The 24344-nt window shown below is 45.4% G+C and overlaps 1 protein-coding gene across 13 annotated transcripts; it reads right to left on the bottom strand.

Annotated features, from left to right (window-relative positions):
- Positions 1–39: 39 nt before the first annotated feature.
- Positions 40–22962, bottom strand: LOC117143870 (exocyst complex component 4). 13 transcript variants are annotated; one of them, XM_033308740.1, is made up of 20 exons: positions 22747–22962; positions 22085–22285; positions 7846–7896; positions 7698–7761; positions 7315–7643; positions 6794–6865; positions 6586–6594; positions 6384–6389; positions 5990–6102; positions 5771–5933; positions 5320–5530; positions 3888–3976; positions 3277–3617; positions 2467–3217; positions 2275–2399; positions 1919–2212; positions 1452–1853; positions 789–1392; positions 526–732; positions 40–454 (listed from the first exon to the last, which is right to left on the bottom strand). In XM_033308740.1, exons 2-20 carry the CDS (start codon positions 22169–22171, stop codon positions 278–280), a joined length of 4095 nt encoding a protein of 1364 aa, XP_033164631.1. In that variant the 5' UTR covers positions 22172–22285; positions 22747–22962; the 3' UTR covers positions 40–277. The 13 variants fall into 13 exon arrangements, with proteins under 13 accessions (XP_033164631.1, XP_033164637.1, XP_033164633.1 ...); XM_033308746.1 differs by having other exon boundaries at positions 22112–22285; positions 22747–22961; XM_033308742.1 differs by lacking the exon at positions 6384–6389.
- Between the last annotated feature and the right edge of the window lie 1382 nt (positions 22963–24344).

Here is a 24344-nt window from a genome sequence, read left to right on the forward strand (position 1 = left end):
AAAAAATTAGAAAATTAGATACACTAAAAACCTTATTAATATCGTTGTTGAATTCTCATTTATTGTGTATAGGCCATTAAAGTACTGTTAATGAACTTTAGAATATGTATCTTTACAAACGGCTACATCGTAACACTAAGTGCTCGCCAAACATGTTCAGAACATTCGCAATTATTTTGAGCTTAACCCTAACACACAATTTGCACTTACACCTGCAGCCGATGTACACAAAAGTATGGATATTAAAATTGGTTTTATCCGCCGGCTGCCACGCTAACTACACAACTATTCCCTTCGAGGGCTTGGCGCCTAGTATGTCCGACAGCTTCTGCTGATAGGAAGCCAGGAGATTGGCGTCGGTTATGCCGAAGGACTTGCAGGACAATTGCAAGGCATTGAGCAGCTGCATCTCCGAGAACTGGGTGCCCCGCTCCAGCAACGCATTGAGTATTTCCTGTGGGTAGGGGATAGATAGTGCTTATAAGTGAAAAGGTGAATTACAACATTTGGGCCAATCACTCTTACATCGGGTTCCATGCAAAGCAGCTCATAGAAGTGCCTTGCCTGATCCAAAGCCACTTCCCTGGAGGCAGTTATGTTACTCAATGTTTGCTGTAGGGCGATCGCGTTCCTGCACATGCGTTGCACGGTTATTTGATCTATGTGCTCCAGATAATTGGAGGCCTGGATAAGAATGCGCGACGCCAAGTGCGCCAGACCCTCGAAAATGTACTAAAGAAGAATACGTTCGAGCAAAATGCAACTGACGGTGCGAATATTTAACTTACCCTGGTTTTCCTCGGATGTAGAGTGGCACTGAACGCCTCATCCATTTCAGACAGCCGTTTGGTTAGCACTTGCACCTGGCGGTCGGGCTCCAGGATGTCATCCTTGGAGCCCACATAGCTGTTGGTCCTTACACTCGACTTCGAGCGCAGATAGTGGAAGCATTGAACGCGCACCTCCAGATGCAATACCAGCAGGCAGGTGTTCGCCAGCTCATCAAACTCCAAAGCCAGATTAGTCATCACTTTGATCGTACCATCCTTCACAGCAATGTCGGCGCCGCACTCAGCAGGAACGGCGTTCAGTCCGTTCACCAACGGCCGGCGTAAGTCGTTGGCAAATTCCGACACGCGGCACGAGAACCACTCCATGCTCTCCTGCAGTATGGCCAGCTCCTTAAGCACACTGATCTCGACCAAAATCTCTTGCTGGGTGATCCCACCCTCGCCCAAATTACTGGTTAGCATTTCAGCCTCGCGGATGTTGCGCTGCTGAACCTGCAACGGGCTCTCCTCCTCCGAAGGCTCAAAGCTTCCGCGATGAAGTTTTCGGTTGTGGCGCGACTTCTGACTGGAGGTCTTTAAGTCAGTCCAGTTGGGAAGCGTTCTAAACAATTAACAATAAGTTTGTGGAAATTATAAATACATGTTGCTTGATATACTTACTTTAAGAACCTGCTGATATCTTCGTCTTTTAGCCATGCCACGCTGTAAATTCTCTTATCCTCTGAATCTGGCTGCACAATTCCGCGGTAGGCCGCCTGACATATTTCCCGATAGGCCTTCAACAAAGCACACACCATCTTAAGCAGGTCTTCGGAGTAGCAGGGCAGGTCTTGAATGAGGTTCTTAGTTTCCATTAACCTCCGTTCGACCATCACAGTAGACTGCAGCAACGGCCTGCTTAGATTAAGAGCCTTTATTTCCTCAGGACTTATAATAGTGCGCCATGCGTCTTGATTCTTCGACAGCGACTCTATGGTCAGCTGCAGGTTGCGGTTGTGTCCTTTGGATAGGAATGTGTCCTTAATGTAGTTGTCTAAAAAGTCATGTAGACTGCAGGGTTGCCTGAAAGTATAATAAAATATTATTGCTTTGCACTCTATGCAGCAGCTACTAGTGAATCCTCTTACCCTGGCTTGCATTTCATAAAGTTCTCTATCTCCTTGATATATCCCATTAGAGGTAGATACACTTTGGTTATGATACTTTGATCCGGCGTACAAATAAGTATTTTTTCCCGCTGCTTTTTCTCGTGAGGAAAGAGGCCACTGGTGGAGCCCTTGCCACTGCCACCAAGCTGGCCGACAAGGTTGTCATCCACGGAGGCATCCGAGGCGTTGCGACGATGCTCCTTGAAGGTGTCGCTATTGCTGCTCGTGCCAACGTGCGATGACTTATCGAACTTGAACATTGAGCGCTTGGTGCTAGTTATAAAATGAAACATTTATTTAAATAGGGTGCGATTGCTAACTGACATGTAACTTACCTCGGCACCTTACGCCTTAGAAAATAGGAATTTATGTTGCTGGTGGGCTCTGAAAACCCCGTCTGGGCACTTTCGTCCGCGGCAGCATTCTGTATATCCAAGTAGTCGGTGAGCAACAGTTGCAACTGAAATAAACAAGTTGGTACTTAATTAGAAATGCGATTCAGAAGAGCTAGAAAGTCCAACACATACCACTGACTGAGCCTGGGCCCAGAAATCGGTTAGGTCGTATGGTTGGGGTCCAACCACAGAGTACTTCTGTCCCACCGACAAATAGTTCTTCAGCAGCAAGGAATGCGTTTTGGCTATTGCCTTGAACTGCTTGAATATGACCTCCAGAAGTGTGAGGAGCGGATTGGTGTCCGCCGTTGCTCCACTCACAGACAGTTGATGCGTTGTGTGCCGCACCACGTTGAGCAACTCTGTTTGGATTTGGACGCGCAGTGTCTCCAGAGAGTCAGGCACCTTGTGCAGCATTCCGAACGACTCCACTATGATGGCAACGAAGTAGCTCATGCTCAGCTCCGGGTAAATGAGATCTGCGTCTTCAATCACCTCTGCCTTGTCCAAATCGAAGCTCTGTGCCATTTCGGCCAGCGCCTTGCGCACTCGAGCATTGGCCTCGATGCGATCCGTAGAGCGACGAGCACCTATTCCCCGAGTAAAACTGGAATTCAGCCTACTGGAGTTGGTGCGTTGGAACGAGGAGAGGGCCTCGTTGGCCGAGTTGGTGTACACCTGGGTGACCAGTTCCTCATGCAGCCGCTGGTACAGCTGCTGGCGTCGGGTTTGCAGGTCGGTCCGCAAATCTGACAAGCCCTCGACGGCCTGTAAGGGTCCATTGAGGGTGGCCAGGGCATCAGTTAAGGCCTTGCTGGCATGCAGATACTGCCGTTTGGCGGTGTAGCCCACCACCCTTTGAGGCACTTTGCGCAACTCCTGGCTGGAAAGAAACTATCTAGTTAGCACGTGTCAATTAACAATAAGGACAGAGTGACCTACATTTGCTCCAACATCTCCAGAACGTACTTGTGCTGCACCGCATCCGTCCACATCTTCCGGAGCTCATCGCGCCGGCACTGCAACAGCCGCTTGCAGACACCAAGGTTCTCCTTGACGGCATGAATCCGCTCCCGGCTGGCCGTCACCTCTGAGGACACCTGGCTGAACAGGGGCAGCACCTGGGTAAGCTGCTGGTCGTGCCGCGAGACCAGCTCGTTCAGGCGCAGATCCGAGCGCTTGAATTCCGCCTCGATCTTCTGCTTCTCCTTCTGGCGCTCCTCGGTGGTCTCGCTGAATCCCAGGGACTTGATGACGTTGACCAGGAAGCCACATCCTGCGGACTGCAAAAGTAAGCCGGCCACCGGGAATTACTCATGATTAATCTATGAAAAGCAATATCGCGAAGCGAAAAGAGGGCGTGCGGCAGCAACAACAACCAGATGGTGTCGTCATCAACTTTGGGCCCTCAGCTTTGCGACAGGCAAATGGGCCCAAAGAAACCAATCTACGAAGGAAAACACAGGCAGGCGCGGTTCCAGATGTGTTTATTGCTTCAACAAACTGTGACGCGAGATGAACACCATTTTCAGCGAGGGCTTGAAGAAATTTACCTCATCCTTGCCGTACTTCACTCCCCTCGGGGGCTTCGTGGGCGGTGGGGCGTCCATGTACACGTTGTTGAAGGAGAAGATGTGCTTGGCTGGTTGGTGGGCAACGGGTCGAAAAGGGACACAGGTTAGCTCAGTATCAACATTATTTTCCAGCAATTGCTCGTAAATTTGTTGTTAAAATAAGCACTTAGGCACCAGAGTGACCGTTCAAGCAGTGCAAAAAATACCACAGGCTTGTCAAACTATCGCTTGGATTAGTGGTGGACACTTTCGTAGAGATGGACGTTCTATTTTATTTTTTAATTTTGAAATTTTCGCGCCCAAAAAGATTTGTTCAAATTTACGTTTAATAATAAAATGAAATGATATTTAATGAGTTTAATGCACAAGATTTAAATGAATAAAGCCACCAATTATTAGTGAGAAGGTGGGCACCCCAAAAACATCCGATAATTTGACAGCCAGGCAAAATGTGTAAGATATTTAGTAACAAATTAAAACTCAGCAGAGGCGTTTTCATTTAACTTTATTGTGTAACGGTGTAGTTGCATCTACTTATCTGAGTGCTTGGTCGACTTAAATGTCTTCACTAAATGTTAAGCTAAAGCCAATGCAATAAAACAATTGTTAATACTCGCTTCGAAAAACGCATGACACCTACATGGCAATTAATATTCTTTGGTTTGCGAATTGCTTTTGGTTTTGATTGTTTACACATGCATACGAGTATATATAATCCGTGTGCCTTTGTTCGGTATAAATACTTTGAATAAGCATCTTTCGCAGTGGTGCTCTCAACTTACACTATTCGAACTTTGTATATGATTTTTTCTGTTTTTATTTTGTTTACTAAAATTTGAGACAGTTCACAAAAACTATAGAAAGTTTAGAAAGTTGAAGGGTGACAGAGTAGAGAAGGGATAACATCTGGGATTTTTCCCTACTAGTTTCTACGAGTTTAGGTACAGTTTACTATTCGGAGGTATTAAATAGATTGCGTTTTATAGTTCGTGTTTAGCAGTTGTGATAAGTTCGCTCGAGTTGAAGATTTAGATATGGATATTTGGCCATTGTTTCAGATTCTCAGGTGGGCTTCTTGGGGTTACATACATAAGACTAATCCTAAGTACACAGTGTAAATACAGTTTTCGGCTTATTTCCGTCCATTCGGATTCGGATGGTCAATGTGTTGTTGTTGGGTTTTCTGCTCTTTGAAAACTTTAAGCGATTACTAATTAAAATTTGGCGTAAAATTCCGCGGAAAAGCGGTTACATTTGGGATGATTGTTTGGCTCTGGGTTCACACAAATACGTTTTGCTCAGACTAAAGGTATTTTACTAGTTTAAGTAGTTTAAATACGCATTTAAGCTTAATCTACCAACGTTGGCGTGGCGTGGTCTCATCTAAATTACTCCTTCTTGGGCAACTCACTGTTCATGATGCTGAGCCGGCGGATGTTGGGCTTGTCGTAGTCCTCCATCGAGATGCCGCGCGACAGGCGCCGCGATCCGTTGGCCCCCTCCAGCGATCCGGAGCTAGCGGTGGAAAAGGCGCGTCCGCGATCCACGCCTGGCATCACCACCGACGTGAGCAGGCCCTGTCCCTTGCAGAACAGCAGAATGGATTGGGCCACCTTTCCGGGCTGGAAAATGTGCGGATTTCCAATGTTAATCAATTTACTTGACAAGTTACATCTGCAGATATGCTAATTAATTTAAATAGCTAAACAAGCAAGTTTTTGATTGCTTAAATTCACTACGTAAATGAAATCAAATATCTTAAAAAATCCATCTTTCTATTCATAATTTTGACTACGACTGGGCAAACACGATAGTATTACCCATTCTAGATTGCTTTGGGCATAGACCTAGACCACACTTACAGCATCGGCGAGGACATCGCCAGCCCGCTCGATCTTCAGAATGGTGACCCTTTCCTTCTCCACGTCGCGATGGAGCTTCTCGACCATGGATGCGTAGGGGCTGAGCATGCCCGTGATCAGGATGACATCCACCTTGCAGCCCTTGAGCGTGAGGTCCTTGCGACTAGGGACACAGGAACGTGGTTAGTTCGAATCCAAGTCATACAGTGTGCGACCTACTTCATAAATGCTTTGACATAGAGACCGATGTTCTTGCTGTTTAGGGATCGGTGAAGACGCTTCTGGTACTCGGCCACGATCTTCTCCTTGTCCGGATTCTCGCCCACGATTTGCTGCAGGAATCGGTGATTCACCGGCAGTGGTTTTGGTAGCAGTGTTTAGGAAAGCAGAACATTTGCATGAGACGGAAATTCGGTAAGTTAAAGCGAACTACAAGTTATGGCTACTAACTACTATAAACTTAAGGTCGTGCACAAAACAAATACAAATACATAAGTAGGGACAACAAGTTGACAAATATGTTATGAAGCTGATTGTGGATAAATATTTTGTTTCCAATTTTGGTTGCACAGGGGCTTGGTTCCAATTCTTGAGGGGAAAACTATGTACATACCCAGTTCTAGAAGAAAACAACGAGAAATTCAACGAGTATGGTAAGTAAATAAACAAATAAACATGCCGCAAAAAAGAGGGGACCTAAAACTATGTATGTGGGTTCGAATTTCAGCGAGCACTGCAGCACAGATTTGAATCGAGGTTTGCGAAGGGGTTTCGATTAGAAGGGGACTGGTTTAAGAGACGTTTGATCTGTTTACCTCCATAACCTGAATGCGCAGACGAACAGAGTTCGATTCGGCGGTTGGTTGGTTGTTAGGTTCAAACATAAAATAGAACAGAAGGTAAGTGAGTACGACACTGAGATCAAACCAACGACAACACGCACTCCACCACGGCGGGCCAATGGCCCAGTAGAGCTGGCGAGGATGGGGACCCGGCCCCGCCACTCCGATTGCCACTACTTACATGTCCGAATTTGTGGTACATCAGAAAGCTCTCAGCCGACTGGGCCACCTCGTCGCTCTTCCAGCTAATGAACTGCAATGGAGAGTGGAGAAGGCAGAACAATTAGTGGAATTTAGGAAATAAACGATATATTAATAAGAAATAGGTTTTGAAATTGGAATGGCTTTGGACAACACTGCGTATGAGTAACGTCTTTAAGCAGCAGTACAAATGGTAAATATCGTGTACTAGGAATAAGTATGTTTCCTATATATTGTATATTCATAATAATAAAAAAAATTAATATCTGATTTAAGCAATTTAACTTTACCATAATGTACATAATATTCATCTGGATGAGTATAGTTTGGAATTCATACAATTTAGTGGCACTTTACCATTCAATTGATATTATATTTAAGAAAGAAGCGGGTTATGCTTCAACTTTATCATGTTTGAATCATTAAGAACCCTAATGCCTAGAATCCTTGGCAGCCAGGAAGCACGGACAAAAGAGCTCAGCCTCCAAGCCTCCCACTTACCTTGTTCTTGAAGGACTGCACCACACTGGCGGCACTGCCAGTGGCGTTGATCAGGATGAGGCCCAGCACCCGGCTGGGATGGGCCAGTCCGAAGCGGGCCAGGACATTGGCTCCGGCACCCTCGCCCAGGCCGATCACGTACTTCACGTGCAGGTAGTCCAGGACGGTGACCAGGTCCTCGCCCAGGGATTGGAGCGAGGGGAAGGGAAAGCCGTCGGCCAGGGCCTCCGCGTTGTCCGCGTGCCCCGGCACGTCCACGTGGATGAAGCAGGAGCGCTCCTTGATCTCCGTCATGCAGGGGCTGCTCACGAACTCCTGGAATGAGTTGTCTGGGGACATGGCCAGAATTAGTCAATTAGTCCAACCGGGAGCCAGCTACTTACGGTTGCAGCCCAGGTCGTGAACCGTGATGAACACGGCGCGTTTCTCCTGCTGCGACAGGTCGCCCTAAATCACAAGGAAATCACAAGAATGGAGTGTAGAGGGTAAGGTGATGCTCCTTGCAGAGGACACTGTCCGAACCCAACTCACCTGCACTATGACCGTCAGATCCCCGCATTTCTCTGTGCTGATATTGTATTTCTGCAAGAGCGGTAATCGAAATTGTGAATACATTGAAGTGTGTGCCCGGAATGCGGTTATTTGTTAGAGGGAAACTTGAAAACTGGAGAACTGGAAAACTTTGGCCTTAGCAAAGTAAGAGGCAAAATCATTTTCACGTTGCCATAAACACAAACTCAAGCGTGAAAAATGACGGGCATGAAATGACCAAAAAATGTGAAATGTTTTCCTCTGCATTTGACTTTGTGAGCGCTTGCTTTTGGCAGGTCCTTGATGTCCTGGCAGCCACCTTGTGGCACTTGGGCCCCGCAAATATCAACCCCATGCTCGTCCTGCCCTGTGTAAATTTGGATTCGAATTTGAATTTGAATTCCTCACCCAGGCATGGCGAATATGTGCGTGTGCGTTTAGTAAATACCCACCCACTCGTGCAACGGAATTCGAAATGGAAAATTTAAGGAAAACCCACCAAACTGTTGAATGTTTCAAAGCTCAGGGGCATTTTTGGCATTAAAAACTCTGTTCTAAATTGAATTCTATGCTCTATTGACCGAATTCAATTTGAAGTCCAGGAATTTTAAAGTGCGTGGGTTAGCTAACAACGAAACTGACCTTTCTTTTTTGGGGTTCATGTATTATTTAAGCTTATGATAAATCATACTTTTCCATGCGGACGGAAAACTGCGTAGTGACGAAACACACCACTTGTTTAAGCCCAATGATCCGATTAGATATTTCAAAAAAATTACAATTAAAATCTACGTCAAAGCGGTAGTTTTAAACAGGTCGATATAAAAAAAGTTTTATTGCTTTTGGAAAAATATCGAGATCTCAACGTTCATACGGACAAAAAAACGGACAAACAGACGGACTTGTCCAAATCAAGAATAAATATATATATATTATTAGCTTAGAAACGTAGTATATTATATATTATTTAGACACTTTGAATCTTTCTCTGCGTAAAGTAAATTAATACTGTGTACCTTTAAGAGTGCTTATTAAGCCTGCACTTTAATCTCGCTTTAAGCGGACTCACGATGCTCCCAGTATCGATTTGTGTAACTCAAGCTCTGGAGGAGCCCATCACAAAATGTTCGATTTGCGGAGAGAAGTGTATTGTGTTTGGCCTATCACTTTCAGGCGGCTCTGCCTTGCCAGAGCCCATTTCGGAATTTATTAAAGCGTAAAGCAAATAAGCCTGTGAAGCTCCTCGAATTGATACGGGAGCATCGGCAGGCTCCTTTGTCCTGCGAGTCCTGGGCAGGCCCACCCACCCACACGAGAGCAGGTTCGAATAGCACACCCATGGCACGTCCATCGAACACTTATTGAAATTGAGCGAAACTATACAAGTGTCAAAAGACCAACAGGGCCAAGAACCTCTTCCGGCCAAGAATTTGCGTAAGCCCCTTAATGTCCATTCGGTTTAAGCGAAAGCTTCAGCCCACCCGCTCATTTGGGGGGTTTTGTGTAAGCCAGTAAATAGATAAATAAACGGAATGGGTATTATGTAAATGCATTTGTCGAGTGCCCGCCGCAGCCTTTGTGAGTCGTCGTTTCACCTGCGGCCATGCCAATAAAAAGTTTTCCATTCAAATTAGGCGCATAAATAAATCACTCAAATTGGCTATTTATGTAACTGCGCCAGCTGACAGAGCTAATCTTTCCGCCCAAGGACATGCAAAGAGCGGAGCCAGGATGCCGCTGGCTCGCGGTGCAAGCGTATCCATCGACAAGCTGCCGAGGATTGGCCACCGTGCTTGGATAAGGCGACTGCATAATGGACAATAAACAAGCAGACGTCACGAATCAATTGGCATTAATTGAGTGTGAGTGGGGATTGGTCAGGACGGGGGAACGGAAGGATTGGACTCATGTTTCTGCCAAGGACAACACAGAGCGCAGTGGGAAAAGGGCATGGTTGTGTCCGGTTCGCTCTGTTCCAAACTAATCGAACGCATTGGTTATTATTATAAATAAATCAAGTAACCCAAAATGCTTCATGTATTATTAATTCTTTGAATTTTCAGCGCTGTATTCTGTCACAAACTTTTGCTAACTTTTATTGATTGCAAAAAAACATCCCATGACCAGAGAAGTATATATCCTATAGTCGAGGAATTCGACATTTGAACTGTGTGCAATTCACATCGTAAAGTATCTTTCGAGGGCGTGGGAAATGTATTTACTGGATGCATTCCAGGAATGACTGCGACAAAGTGTTGACAATTGGTGACGAAAGAGGAGGAACTGGGTGCCAGGACCTGGGCAATTGCAGGGGAAGACGACGAACTGACGATGAGGCAAGTGCAGCCTTTTGTGCACCTGTCCGTCCATCAGAGTGTTCAAATATAGACGCATGGTGCATGCCATGGAAAACGCTTATAAATAATGAAATTGCCAATAAATTGCACGCCCTCAACACACTTTGTGGGTGAAAGTGGAAAGTGCAAAGGTGGGTGGAGTTGGGATTGGGATTGGGTTCGTACGCATCTGGATGGTGCCACCTGTGACGGACTGCATGGCTGCTTGACTGGCTGCACTTTGCGACCTGCCGAAGCCCATCCATTTACCTTTCCCCAGCGGAATCCTCGACATTTGACCTCACTCGCATCCCATGGATCACGGATGACGGATCACGGATGACGGATGTCGTGCGGTTGGCTCCGGCTGAATTTTCACTGACTAACAGTCGAATGCCTCTGATACGCTGACGTACACTGAGCAAAATGGAGAACTTTGAAGAATGAAGTGTGCTATGTTTAACTATGTAAATTTCAAGAATGAAGACTTTATACTTTGAGATTCTTCTTCAGATTCCTTGATTTACAAAGAAAAGTTTTGTGCATATGGACATGTTTTTTGTATAATAAAATAATACAAATAGGAGTATATAGTACATGTAGAGTATATAGTAAATATAGAGTATATATCGTTCTTTCATGCAAAGAAAAACTTGGCTCGACCAAGTCCAATTATTTAATTAGTAGCTTCATATGATTTCCCGACTTTCGCTGGTCAACGGAATGGTATAAAGTTGATGCGACAGCCAACTGAAGTTTTCATTCACTTTCGAGTGTGTTTTCTTTTCAATTGAAAGGCGAAAATGTTTACTCGTTTTGCGTCAGAAAATCTTTTTTGGCCGCTTGCATGTGGCTCTTGCCATTGCCAGAGTCATCAGTCAATTAAAAAGTCATTTGGCTCAATCGTTTGATTTACGTGAAAAAGTGTAGCCCGCTCTTCCTCCGGCTTTCAGTCTGCGCTCGTCGCACTTTAATTGACTTGTGATTGGGTCAATGCTTGCACTCCGCCTTGTTTTTGCTGCCATGTGCATCTGGATTCTTAATTGAGACACACGACTATATAGTTGTCATGTCTTTGACTAGCTTTTCCTGTGACGGAAACACGTATGTGCGAGCAATGATGTTGACTTTCATGGAACAAGTTGGGGTCAGTTCTTCAATTGGCAACAGTCATCAGCTAGTTATTGAATTCGTATTTTTTGAGGCAAGCAATTTTAATACCCGTTACTGGTAGACACACTACAAAGGTCATATAATCTTGAGAAGGATCACCAGCTAAATCGATCTGGCAACGCCCATGTGTCCGTTCATCCGTCCGTCCGTATAAACTTCTAGATCTCGGAAACTATAAATGTTAGAAAGTTCAGACTGAGCAAGTTGTTCCAAAACCTTGCCACGCCCATTCTCACCGCCCAAAAACAGTTTTTTTTTTTCAGAACATCAATACTTTGAAATGCCCTACAATGTCCGTCAAAAGGTATTATTTAAACCGCACACACAAGAATGTATTTGCCCGTTGGCAAATAACCTACTTGTTTGCCATCAACAAAATAGAGCAGTACAGTTTTGCGAGACACGAATTGCATTTTCATGTCCGCAAAGTTTGGTTTTCATTTCGAGCATTTCCGGGCATCTGTTTGAATATCAGTAGCAGATGCAGATGTATGCGTTTCAGTTTTGCATCGTAGAAGGAGACCGTATGTGAAGTGTGCCCAAAACGATGTCCTGAATGCCTGGAAAACATGCATAAAACTGTATCACTTGCTCTCCGCAGGATAACAAAAGCGAATGGGGTCCTTCCAGAAGGATGGCTGAGTGGGTGGAAGTCCTCCCAAGCCGAGGCGCTGCCCCAAGCCAAAGCTGAATGCTGCAGCTTGCCGGGATGTCGCTGTACTGTGCTGTGCACGTGTCAACTCATTGACCTCCTTGCTGCTGCTTTTCCGTGTCGCCATAGCTCTTGGTCGCTCATGTATCTCCTCCACATCCTCGCATCACTTTTTTCCCGATTTCGTCGACGTTGCCAGTTTTTCGCAGATTTTCCCCTTCCTGCCGGCTGACTGCGCTTTCACGTTTGCCGTTCAGCCTCGATCCCGATTCTTGATTCCTGTGAACCCGTGAACCCAATCCCGTGCCCCCTCAGCAATCCCATTTGCCCCTCTATTCCCCTCTAATGTCGCAGTCATGTGGCAGCGACCTAAGTGCCCATTACACACGGCAGCTCCGTATCCATCATATCACAACGCTTCCCATCCCTTCCCTTCCCAGGACTCACATCCTTGTGTTAGCGTTTGCAGGAGCCGTCATTCCGTCGGGTTGAGTCTGCAGGATTGCTGATGGATTTCACAGTTGACGGCTTGATGGCTGATACACTGTGTTCCGCAAAATGATGTGTGATTTTTAAGCTTATTTTGAAATTTCTCCCTCGCATTTCCATTATTTCAGAAATGTGTATCTGATTAAGTTCCTAACCTTGCATTTATTGACTTGACTTCATATTTGTATGATTACATTAAAATGGCTTTGGATATTGATCTATGTCTTCCGACTGTTTCTAAGCTGCTAAACGAATCAGAAATATCCTTTGAGCTGATCCAAGAGCAAAAACGAAAGGCAAACAACAAACTTTTGCCAATCATATTTTATCCAAGAACGAGAAAACTTCCTGTAGCCAGAAGTTGTCATCTGGTTGCTTGTTCAAAAAATCGTTATACACAAGTCGAAAAGTTTACGAGATTGGAATGGCTAAAAGTTCGCACCTCAGGACTCCATCCATGCGGGCTAAATGTCTTGTGCTTGTTTAATTGTCCATCAGGTATACACCATCATTGGAAGCTAGTGTTTAGCCAGCCAGGTGGATATAGGTCACCATTTATCTCTGATCCCCCACTGCCCACCACTCGGCTCATCAGCGTTTCAACTCATCAGCCGGAATGGGAATGCAAAAGATCGGGCGAAACAAAGCCGGGACCTAGTTAAGGACTCTCCGGAGAGCGCCAAGTCTGGTGCAGAAGTATTCGCCACTTGAACAGAAAGTTTATTTAACAAAGTGCTTGCCATTGAATCCAGGCCACAGGCCACGGGCCCATCCTCCCGAGCCCAATCCCCTATTTTCTCGCCTTGTTTTCCTTTCCGCTAATCAGCATTTTCCTCGCCGGACACTCCTAACTCAATCGGTGGGACTGCTCCCCGGGCTAAATTTATTGCATTCGCATTCCCTGACAAACAGATTCAGTCCGCTTCCCAGTTTGTTTATGGGCGGACGGACAGAAGGTCCTGGTCCCGACTTGGCCACTTCATTTTGGCCAAAAGCGAATTCAAGTGTAAATGGATTTCGGCTCATAACCGCACTTGCACCGTAGCACTTTGGGGATGCCCCCAACGCCCCAAGCTCCCCAGCTCTGAGAATTTTATTGGTATTTGTTTAAGTGCTGTCATGTGTCGTCCTGGGGGTGGATTGGCCACATAGATATGCCTCCTGCTCGCCCGGCTCATTCGACCGATGCCATTCCTCACTTTCTGCCGTCCTTTTCCTGACCAGCATGCGTAATGGTAATGTAGATTTAATTATCGGATATGGCCCGCCTCTCTGGTCCCTCGTAGATTGTGTCATTTGCGAGTTCGTTCTATTAACAACGCATTAATCTCAATTAATATTCCGAATGCCCGGCGGCGGACGAAATGTTTCAATTAGCAATTGCCTGGTTTGAATTCTGCAGGTGCATTGTGCAGGCCACATAATTGATATGATATTTGATTTCCCAGCTGATTTGGCACAGCAAATCCTGCTAATTCGAGACTGTATCCATAGTAATCATCGGTGGACTGTGGCATTGTGCAGTACATTATAATTGGGTCACAGTTGCACATTTATTCCGACCTAGTAGCACGATTCTATGATTGCAGGTGGATTTTCGGCGACTAAAACTTTCAGCTGCCATATGTAAATCTGAACCATTTAATGTCTCTTCTAGTGCTGAAGAATTTGCGCATCTAGTTGAAATGCAATTAAAAAGTCACAGTCTGCATTTTGCAATCGAAATCTTTTTGACTTCTCCTCCAGGACTTTTTGCCAGGCATTATCTAAGAGGAGCACAAGTTGGCCGCACTTTGACGTATACTTGATGTGATTTTCATGCCCCGACACTTTTCCAACAGCCTGCGGATGCCGTTATGAGGGCGGTGAAAATCTGTGTAAAAGTGTTTGAATTTATGGAAAACATTGCAGGGGGGAGAGCGGTGGAGCATCAAGGCGAAAGCCCCCAAGTGATGCGAAAAGTTGTGCAAACAAAATTCCAGCCCACTTTTCTGGCGGCGCGACCGCATTGCCAGGGAAATTTTAATAGACACAAACAAATCAGGCGGCCATGTAGGCCGGTGCTTAAAGCCACCAATTAAATGTTCTTTAAGTTTGAGCCCGCAGCCGCAGGAGGCAACGGGGCGTATGCGCAACTTGGCCTTGCAAACTTTGACACTTTGCCGGTGGCAAAGTTCTTACGCCACCGTTTCCAACTCACTTTACAATGCGTCGAGGGGACTCTCCGTTTCCGGTTCTTTTTTTTAGGAACTACAAACAATTCGAAATACAATAATAAGAGGAGAAACGCATGTTTTCCGATGCCTTCGAAGTCAACAAGTTTTCGTCTAGTGGCCAGGGGACACGCCAGCTGCTCCGGCGAAAACAAACTTGGAGGATGAAGAAACTTGCCTGGGCGGAACAAAGAACGTAAACTTGCCCGAAAAAGGACTTCTATCCTCCAGTGTGAGTGTGGACCAGCACAAATTACGGGAAGTTTCTTCAAGGCGGCAAATGGAAGCCCCGCGGGCAGCCTATTTTATTATTAAGCCGAATGTCGGAGAAAAATGGAAAAAGCAGTGGAAATAGTGGTATAGATCTGGCCCGGACTGCAGCATGTATCATGTATAATGCATACCCCTATATGGACAGCCGACTCCCCATTATGCTTTTCCCTAATTAAATCCCATCGCATTCAGACTCCGCCGGAAGGGATGAGCGAGCCGGAAAACTGGGAAACAAAGCGAGTCGGGCAGGAATACAGCCATATATCGCAGAGGTTTACTCCAGCAAAGCCCTTTAGTCAGCATATTTGAATTGGGATTGCAGTCGAGGACCAGAGAGTGTGCACCATGTGGTCGGGGGTGGAAGCGGCGCAGCTCACATTGTGGTCAGGATTTGATGAGCTCAGTCGAAAAGGAAAATGGGGAAATCATGAGCCAGCCACGCGGGGCAAAAGCGAGTAAGTGAAAAAATGCTACCTAGCAAATATTTATTTAATGGAAGTTCTATCACGGAAAGTCTTGGTGAAGATTTAATTTCTATATTCCAGCACTATTGCTTAAGCTTTTGTGAAATATCTACTTTTCTCCGCAAATTATCAAATCAAATGTAGCATATTACAACAATAAGTCAAACATATTTAAATGACTATGTATGAAGTGTCTGCTTTTACTTAAGCTCTCCATTTGGATGCTCCTTTATTTCTAGGACACAAATACATATATTCCATTTAGAGACCGCACCAATTTGTCGCCATATAATTAGCTGCCCAATAAAAGAGGGAAATGGCACGCAATTAAGACCGAACGAACACCATAATTTTGCCCATTTGAGCACCTAGATTCGTTTTGGCCCGCTCTACGCAGTTGCTGTGTGCCAGATGCGACCGCAAATGGCACGTAAAAAGAAACATCCAGTTCCAGGCTAATGGTTGAGTCGCCCCCATTCCACAGCCACATCCACACCAATAGCCACATCCACGGAGCCCCGCAAAGAGTCGCACAAACAACGACATGCAGGACGACAATTATGCAATTTTTATGAGGCGCAAGTCAGAAAGTATGCTATGCCCTTTGAGCCCAGTTCACTGGGCACCGATAAGGGCCAAGAAAATAAAAAGCAAACAGCACCCAACTGCGGAAGGTAACCCCGCGCCAAAGGGGAGTTCGAGGTCACCAGCATATGTTTCTATATTCTGTTTTCTCTATTCGATCGCGGTGGCTTAGTCTGGCTTAGCATTTTGCGTTCACCTTTTTTAATTGGAGGAAGTAAAGGGGATGAACTTACGGTGGACAAATCCACAAAGCCCTGGAACTGTCACGGATTCGTTGGTAACTTGTTTCCAAATGCTCAGCCTGAGCTATGCAATGCTACATATTCAACAAATTACTTTGTTTTTATAGTATTATAGCCCATTTCAGATGAAAGAAAAACTTATCGCTTTTTCGTGGTACAAGTCCTCAAAAATATTTCATCGTTTCTCAATTTAGGTAAGTTTTTAAAGTTTTAAATATCATTCAGAACAACTTGGTCTTATGGCAAACTAATTCACTCGTCTGCAATTTCATCACTAAGTTCCGTGCAAATATTTATCCCGACTTTTTTTGAAAGATTATACCACCCAGACACTTGAGATGTTGACAGAAGTCGTCGCACTTGCAGCACGGCGTGTTACGAATATTACGTATACGCACAGAGAGAATTCTAGAAAAGCGCATTAACGCACTCGACATGATGTTCTGGGGTGTTCTGATGCTCTGCATCCTAAATCAGCCAGGATGCACTTGTCGAAAAGCTGTCCTCCTGGCGGTAAACTGCTATGTCGGAACTCACGCTAATCTTCTCGGGGGCAGCAGCTGCTGAGGATGAGCCGGCGCCGTGCTTGGGGGTTCCCGGCTTCGACATGGTGTGGGATTCGGGCGACGGTGGCTTCACTTCACTGGGTTGCTCGAAGGAACTGCGAGACACACAAGCGTGGCTCGAACGGGGCTCTATCAGGCGCACAGCAGCACTCGAGGATGGAAACCGAAATCGGATGCGAATCGGGCGGGAACGCGTTTCTGATGGGATGCGCAATCTTCGAACGCCTGGCGACGACTGCGAAAACTGGCTTATCATGGGAAAATGCGACGCCATCGCCATCGCCGGCGTGAAAAGCCGAGCTTTTCCGAGGCGAAACGAAGCCGAGCGAAATGGGGAGCAAAACAAACTGATGGAAAGTGAAATGGCCAAGTGAAATCGCCCACTCTGCCCACGCGCTCCCCCTCTAGTGCTGTCTCTCTCGTTCGCGCAGGGATGCTGCCGGGAAAAAGAGGCGGTTGGGGGCGGGCCAAGTGTTGAAATGTTGCCGTAGGGCAGTTTGTTGGGAAGGTGCTGGACAGAGCGTGGCCAGATGGTTGCCCACCAACTACGCACTTGGTAATTCGACTCCCAATGGAGTTTTGTGTTGAAAAGTATTAAGTTTATATCACATTTAGATATTGTGTTGCAGATCTTTCGACTTTGTGCGCAATAATAGTAGTTTCTTGTATCTTGAATGCATAACAATTACTTGAAATATGCAGTTAGACAAAGTGTGTTCAACTGATAGTTATAAAACCCTACCAATTAGAGTTAATGAACTACTTATTTGTTTGTGGCATAATTTTATAGTATTGTTAGCTTTGTCAAAAATAGATTAACACGTGAACTCTAGATACCAACCACAAAATATAAATATTTCTCAACCAACATTTGCATAAGCCAAGCAATCCCAAAGTACTTAACTGCACTTTAAACTTCAAGCAAGCATTCATATACGTTTTTCCCCATCTGGCAACGCTCATAATGCAACATTCACGCACACACGCGCAGCTACAGCTTCTGCCGAACGAATTCCGTTGCCTACTTTTGGGCGCGCTTAGTTTAGCGCCCACTCACTTTCGTCACTGTAAGTGTGTGCGTGCTTGTGTGTGTTTCTGCTGGCCTGCGTTTGTGTGGGTGGCTTGCGTGGGTTTATGTAAAAATCCTTTTTGTCTTACTTTGTTTTCGGTGGCATTGTTGAGCAGACTCTTTATTGTCGGCGAGTTCTCGCATTCGCAGCCCTTCTTCTCTGGTTGCTCTGAGCCTTTTTGGCCTTTTTGTTTTGATGTGCTAATTTGTCAGCGCGCGAGAAATGCGCAAATCCGCCTCCCCGGACGACCCGGCCACCCCAATTCCACCCACTTCTCTGGCGAAATGCGCATTAGAAATATGCGTGTCCTAGGTCAAGCCGGCTGCGGTTATGCCCCCGAGGGGCTGTGTCCGTGGGTGAGGGCGTGGCAGCCCGGTCGAACAATTTCTGATATGGAATGGATATGGAAAAAGGGCCACAGAGCATAAATATTCATAGGGAAAGGAGGGCAGAGGTGCGGTGATATGATGGAATGGATTACTATTATGTGCCGACATCGAAGGCCATCCCCTTCGCAACTACCGATGATGCAGCTCGAAAATGGCTGGCTGGCCAAAGTGAAAGTAATTTAAAGTTGGATGGGAATAGCGCAAAATGCTGAAACCAATTAGGGGTAAGCCAAAAATATGGGATGAAACTGAAGCCAGCTTTGGCCTGGAAACTTCATACTCCGTGCGATTTTAAATTATTTCGATTGGCACAAGCGCAAAAGATATTTCAAAAATTTAAAAAGGTTGTTTCAGTTCCATTATGTCAACCATATAAATTGTATGTTATACGAGAACAAATGATCTCCTCAAAATTTGCATGCACTTCCGCCAAGGCCATAAGCAGATAAGTGTCATCATTTTTTGTGTTTCAATTTCGACACGCGCTTTAATTAAACAAATGGGAATGATGATGATGATGATGGGAGAAAGCGCATAAACCCGCCAGTCAGACAAAGGAATTAAGCGAAAGGCGGGCGAAGGAACAGCGCTGCATGCACACAAACAACGAGCAGCAACAAACACCATTGTCAGCCACAATTATCCAGGCAGGTGCTCCGAACCCACAACAAAACCCGCCCAGGAGGAGGATTTATGGGCGGGCAGGCGTTGAATGGGCACATGGGGAAGATACGCCTTTCTCGAGCGGTTAGCTGATGGTGTAGGTGTGGCAGACAATGGCTGAATGGGCTCCCAACGGATGAGGGGAGTGGGGGCTAAAACTGGGGTGGCTGCAATTGAAAGTGTGTAAGCCGATTGCCCAAGGCGGCAAAAGCTGCGGAGCACGGGTTCAGGTGGGCCAACCTGCGGATCCAAGTAGTTGGCTGAGTAGCTGGGTAGCTGTGTAGCTGGGTGTCTGAGTATCTGGGGAGTTGGCAAAGCGCAAATATCCTATTTATGTCAATTCGCAAAGTTAAGCGGGAAAGTAGGAACTCAACTTCAAGGTTTTCCCACCAAACAGACGCTAAATTCCAAGAGATAAACAACGACTGGTCGGCAGTCAGCGAAACAGGAAGCAATGGCTCTTGGTAAACAAATCCAATCAATTTTTTTGGTGGCTTGGAAGTGGGAACTTGGGCAAAAGCCATCTCAAGGGTACTGTTCTTCAATGGGTTAAAATGTAGAAACAAATTTAAGCACTTTGTGCAAATTGTCGAGCCAAAAAGGGGAACACAAGCTCATGAATTTTGATACACAATTCAGTCTTTTATCGTATTTTACTAATTATGCTAATGAAAAAGAGCTAAAAATAAATATATTTTTGGATACATTAAAGAGCCCACTGAATACTTGCAACATTTTAAATCCCGCCCTACATTCACAGGAGCATCCGGTTCCCCCTTGGAACCGCCCGCACCAGCAGGATCAGCCCGGAACACTTAAGCCCAAATGGCAACACAAACACACGTCCTGGAAGGACCAACAGACGAAGGATGACAACGGCGACACTTGAGCAAATGCGTTTGCCGAATCCTCCTTTGTGCCTCCTGCCTCCTGCCACCTGCCACGCCCCTTGAGCTGCGCCCCTGCCCCGCCAAGTGGCAGCCAATCTTCCGAAATTCCGCCGCAACGACATAATGTATGCGCTCGATATTTACGCATTTATTTATGCCGCTCTTTATTGGCTTTTTATCGTTCATTTATTTTGCTCGTTAGGTTCGCGTCGTCGTAGTCGCGAACTCACGCCCCCTCCCCACTTATTTGCCCAGCTATTTTTGGACTCACAAAAGGGGGGGCGATAGGAGGGTCCACGACATGGAATGGATGCATGCGGTGGCCAAGCGGACGGATGATGGGGGGAGTATGGGCATGGCTTATGGGAACATCGATCATACGCCGGTGAAAGGTCGTTCGAATGGAATGCAAATGAAGCTTTGGTCACCAAAATCCCCGCGCTGATTGATAAGCGCCATCAGCAGCATCATTACGTTATCATCCGGCTCCACTCGCCCCAAATTGAAATGCAAAGTGTAAGCAAAACCCGTGTTACTAACACCTGGTCCGGATTCCCCCACCACCACAGCTTCCTCCTGGCAGGCGAATCACCTAGCTCGGGTTCCACCCTCCTCCACCTTCCATTTTATTCCGAACCGAAATTTAATTAACATTTTTAATTCCCCCATTTGGCGCGGCTCAAGAAAGGCTCTCCCCACTTTCCTGGGAACACTTTGCTAAAGGGGGGTTTATTATTTATAGATTCAGCTAAAAAAACAGTGTAATTAGAAGTTTAGCCGTTCCACAAACGAGGGTCTAATGTCTCTTTGCTGAGGAAAAAGTGAGTTTAAACACAAGACAGGTATTCAAATTTGATATCAAATTCTTAGCAACTTAGCAATATCCTTTGATGTTTCGATAAATCAATTTAACTAAATTAATTAAAACAGCATAAAAAGCCAGGCATTTATAAGATCACAAAATATAATTAATTAATTAATTAGTGTGGTTAACCTCATATCAAATGTATGTACACAATAAATTGTCACCTTAATTCGTTTTAATTACCCATTCACTGCCTATAGACCACCCAATTTCTCTCTCTGTACGCTTGGTATTCGATGTATGTATGTGCAGAAATCATTTTGAAATGGATCGTCTGTCCAATGAACCCGGTCTTTCCAGTGAGTGTGCCCTGGTCAGTCCGCTCAATTAAAGCTGCAGTGTGGATGCCATTAAATGGACGTCTTCCCCTACTCCCATGCAACTCTTTGGCGTCTTCCCATTGCCCCCACTGGGCCCACTGCCTCCACTGCTCCCAACCGCTGACAAATTCGCTTGGGGCTACTCTGCTGAAATTCCATTGTGTGGCAATCCCACACAGAAGCATAAGCACTGCCACAGCCACGATGACCGCGCTGTTTTGGGGGCTATTTGCATGGGGACACCTATTTTTAGCTAGACAGTGGAGCAATGACTCTTTTATGTCCCGCGAGTGCGAATATGCCATTGGAATATTCGAGGGTAGCAAGTCAAACTGATTTGGTGCGTTGGCATAATGAGAGCGTTACTATTCTAGTGCTTGTGTCCTATAAGGATCAGGATCATGCCCACTAGGTTTCAGATGCAGTTACTCAGAGTTCTTTAATATTAAAGAGCTGTATGCTCCGTGGTGACCTGTGCCACCTACGAGTATACCATAAAGCCTTAGTTCTGCCGACCAAAAGGCCATTTTAACCACTCAAGAACAGACATACCCGTACATGCATTTGAGACCCCGAGAGCTGCCCTTCAGAAACACACACACATTCATGGGAGGCAATCGGTCTTGTGATAGGGAACACTTCCGACGACCTTGATCCGAGCACAATTTGGCCCCACTCATTACGGCGATGTGTACAACGTACGAGTGTTTCAGATTAATTAAAGCAGTCGGGCCAAGCCAAACAGCATCGCCATCGGCCGAGAAATGCCGACTGGCTGTCTGAGCCCCGCCACCCACGGCCATTGGTGCCTAATCAGATGTATACATGTATATCGATGCTACTGGGAATGGGACTGTGCCTGGGACTGTTGTTTCTACTGGGAAAGTGTCGGCATGGGTGAAACACATTAAACGCCTCGAGCCATAAATTACGAGCCGTGCCAGCAGCAGTGCTGGCCACATAAATCTGAATTAGTGGCAAGCGGGGCAGCGAGCAACAAACAAAATCGAGTATCGATCTCACGATCCGTGGTCACTTGATGCCGGTACCTCGTAAATGGTATTCATAACTCTCACCCGCTCCACCAGGGATTCGGCGCGGCGCGCGAATGAGGCGCGTTTGTCGGCAATGGACATGGTTGGACTGGGGCTCTGGATGCGGTTCGGGATCGATGATTGGGACTGGGCTATCCGGATGATGGTGGGAACCGACAAGTCACGCGGGGGTGTAGGTATCACCGGGGAACGCAGCTGAAATGAAAAGAGGGAGAACTTCAAACAGGCTGTTATCTATCTAATTCACTCGATCGATATGGATTTAAGTTTGTAATAACTAAGCAAATATCACACGGCACACGCTAAGTCCAATCATATGCAAATACAGTGGACACCAACAAGAACAAATGCCAAAGTCTAGTTCCTAGTACAAGTACAATCTATTCAGAAGCCATCTTGCTAGCCGAATTCCTTTTATTTCTATTCTTAGGGTTAAGCACTTTATAGTTTATAGTTCATATAGCACTATTTGCCAAAATGATATATTAGGGCAACATTCGAGGTGGAGGTCCCGGCCCCAAAAGTCGGAAATCTACCGCGTATGTGTAATATTTTTGGCGGACCCAGAAGAAGACGGGCAATGATCAACTTGGCGCTGAAATGCAATTAATATGCAAGTGACACCTCATTGTGATGGTACTATTCTGGCCTATTACCGTATGGACCGAATCACAATTAGGACGCAACTTCAACTTTGGGCTCGAAAGTGTCAGCCACCGAGCTCGGCATAAATATTCGAGAGGAAGTTATCAACAACTGGCATTAAAATCGGAACGGGAAAGACGCGACTTTCGGCCGGAGAGGATCGCATGCGATAAGAACGCGTCCAAGTCGGAGGAATACCGCCGTAGAACTGATGACACACCCAGTCCGAATGCTCGACTTTTGTAGCGTGGCGAGCATAAAGAGAGTGCGTTGAAATGGGAAATTCATTATTTTATTTTTAAACGTCGTCGCCCTCTCTTTCTTCGCAGATTGGCTTTTCCTCGCTTGTTTCTTGTTTCGTAGCAGATTGATTTATGGATTTCGCTGCAACAGGTGCGCTGGTCAGTTGACAGAGCGCCGAATGACCGCCGGACACACCCACTGCTTCCAATCTGGAAAACTGATTGGGACACAAAGCTGCATCCAATTTGCATAATCCCATCAAAGAGCACTTGGACCCAATTATGATAATTTCGGCTTGACGCACTAGGCATTATTGGCATCGAAAAATTGGAACTGCAGTTCAAATTCAAAAACAAGGTACGGAGAAACTAAAACAAGAGAGAATGCTACAGGCGAGTTCCCCGACTATTAGCTACCCCTTACTCTGTTAGTGAAATTGCAAGCGGGAATTTAAACATTTTCGGGCACAGCAATATAAATTTGAAAAAACTAAAAAAATCTGCATACTAAATCTCAATTTCCTAGCTTTATAGTTCCTGAGATCGCGACGTTCATACGAACGGACAGACAAGCGGACGGACATGGCCAGATGGATTCGGCTAGTGATCCTGATCAATATGTATGATTTATAGGCTCGAAAAACACTTCCTTTCACCTGTTACATATTCGTTAAAAAGGAATCTAGTTTTTTTTCTTAATCAACGAGTAATGGGTATAATTATATTTTTCATTGCGACCCGTTCATTAATCATGAGAGATTACTGAAGCTTACTAGTTCTGCCATTTGGTCTATAAGACATATTAGTATTGTAATTCAATTCAATTCGTTCAAGTCTAGCGTTTGTACTTCTTTTAGTCGAAATAATTCCCATATGAATGGAAGACCGTTTCAAACCGGAGTATTGAAACCAGCGCTCATCGTCGTCTAACATTGTAGTTGAAAAAGTAAAAAGGAGATGAAAATTGAAGTATCAAGTGTCATTAAAATAGGCTTGGTTTATTTTTTACCAGCCAATTTTTAGATAACCATTGCTAAACTCTTAGCATTAACTTTCAAAAATCGATGCGAATAGTTTGCGAATCTACATTCTGCCGAAACTAATTAAAAAGTAAAAAACTGAACTACAACTTCTACATATCTAAGTAGAACACACTAATTCTACACAACATTACCGAGATTACACACCTCTTTTAGCGAAGTTATCCTCCCAATTTAATTTCCCTTAGCGGAGCTAGCCACCACATACTAATAAAAGTTCACCTTGTTCACCTTGCATAATAAGTTTAAATAATACAATAATATGCTTAATCACGTATTGCTTATACAATTTAAAGGCTAAAGTATTTTTAGGTTTGTCTATTGATT

The sequence above is a fragment of the Drosophila mauritiana genome, chromosome 3R (genome assembly GCF_004382145.1).
Source record: "Drosophila mauritiana strain mau12 chromosome 3R, ASM438214v1, whole genome shotgun sequence".
Taxonomy (NCBI): domain Eukaryota; kingdom Metazoa; phylum Arthropoda; class Insecta; order Diptera; family Drosophilidae; genus Drosophila; species Drosophila mauritiana.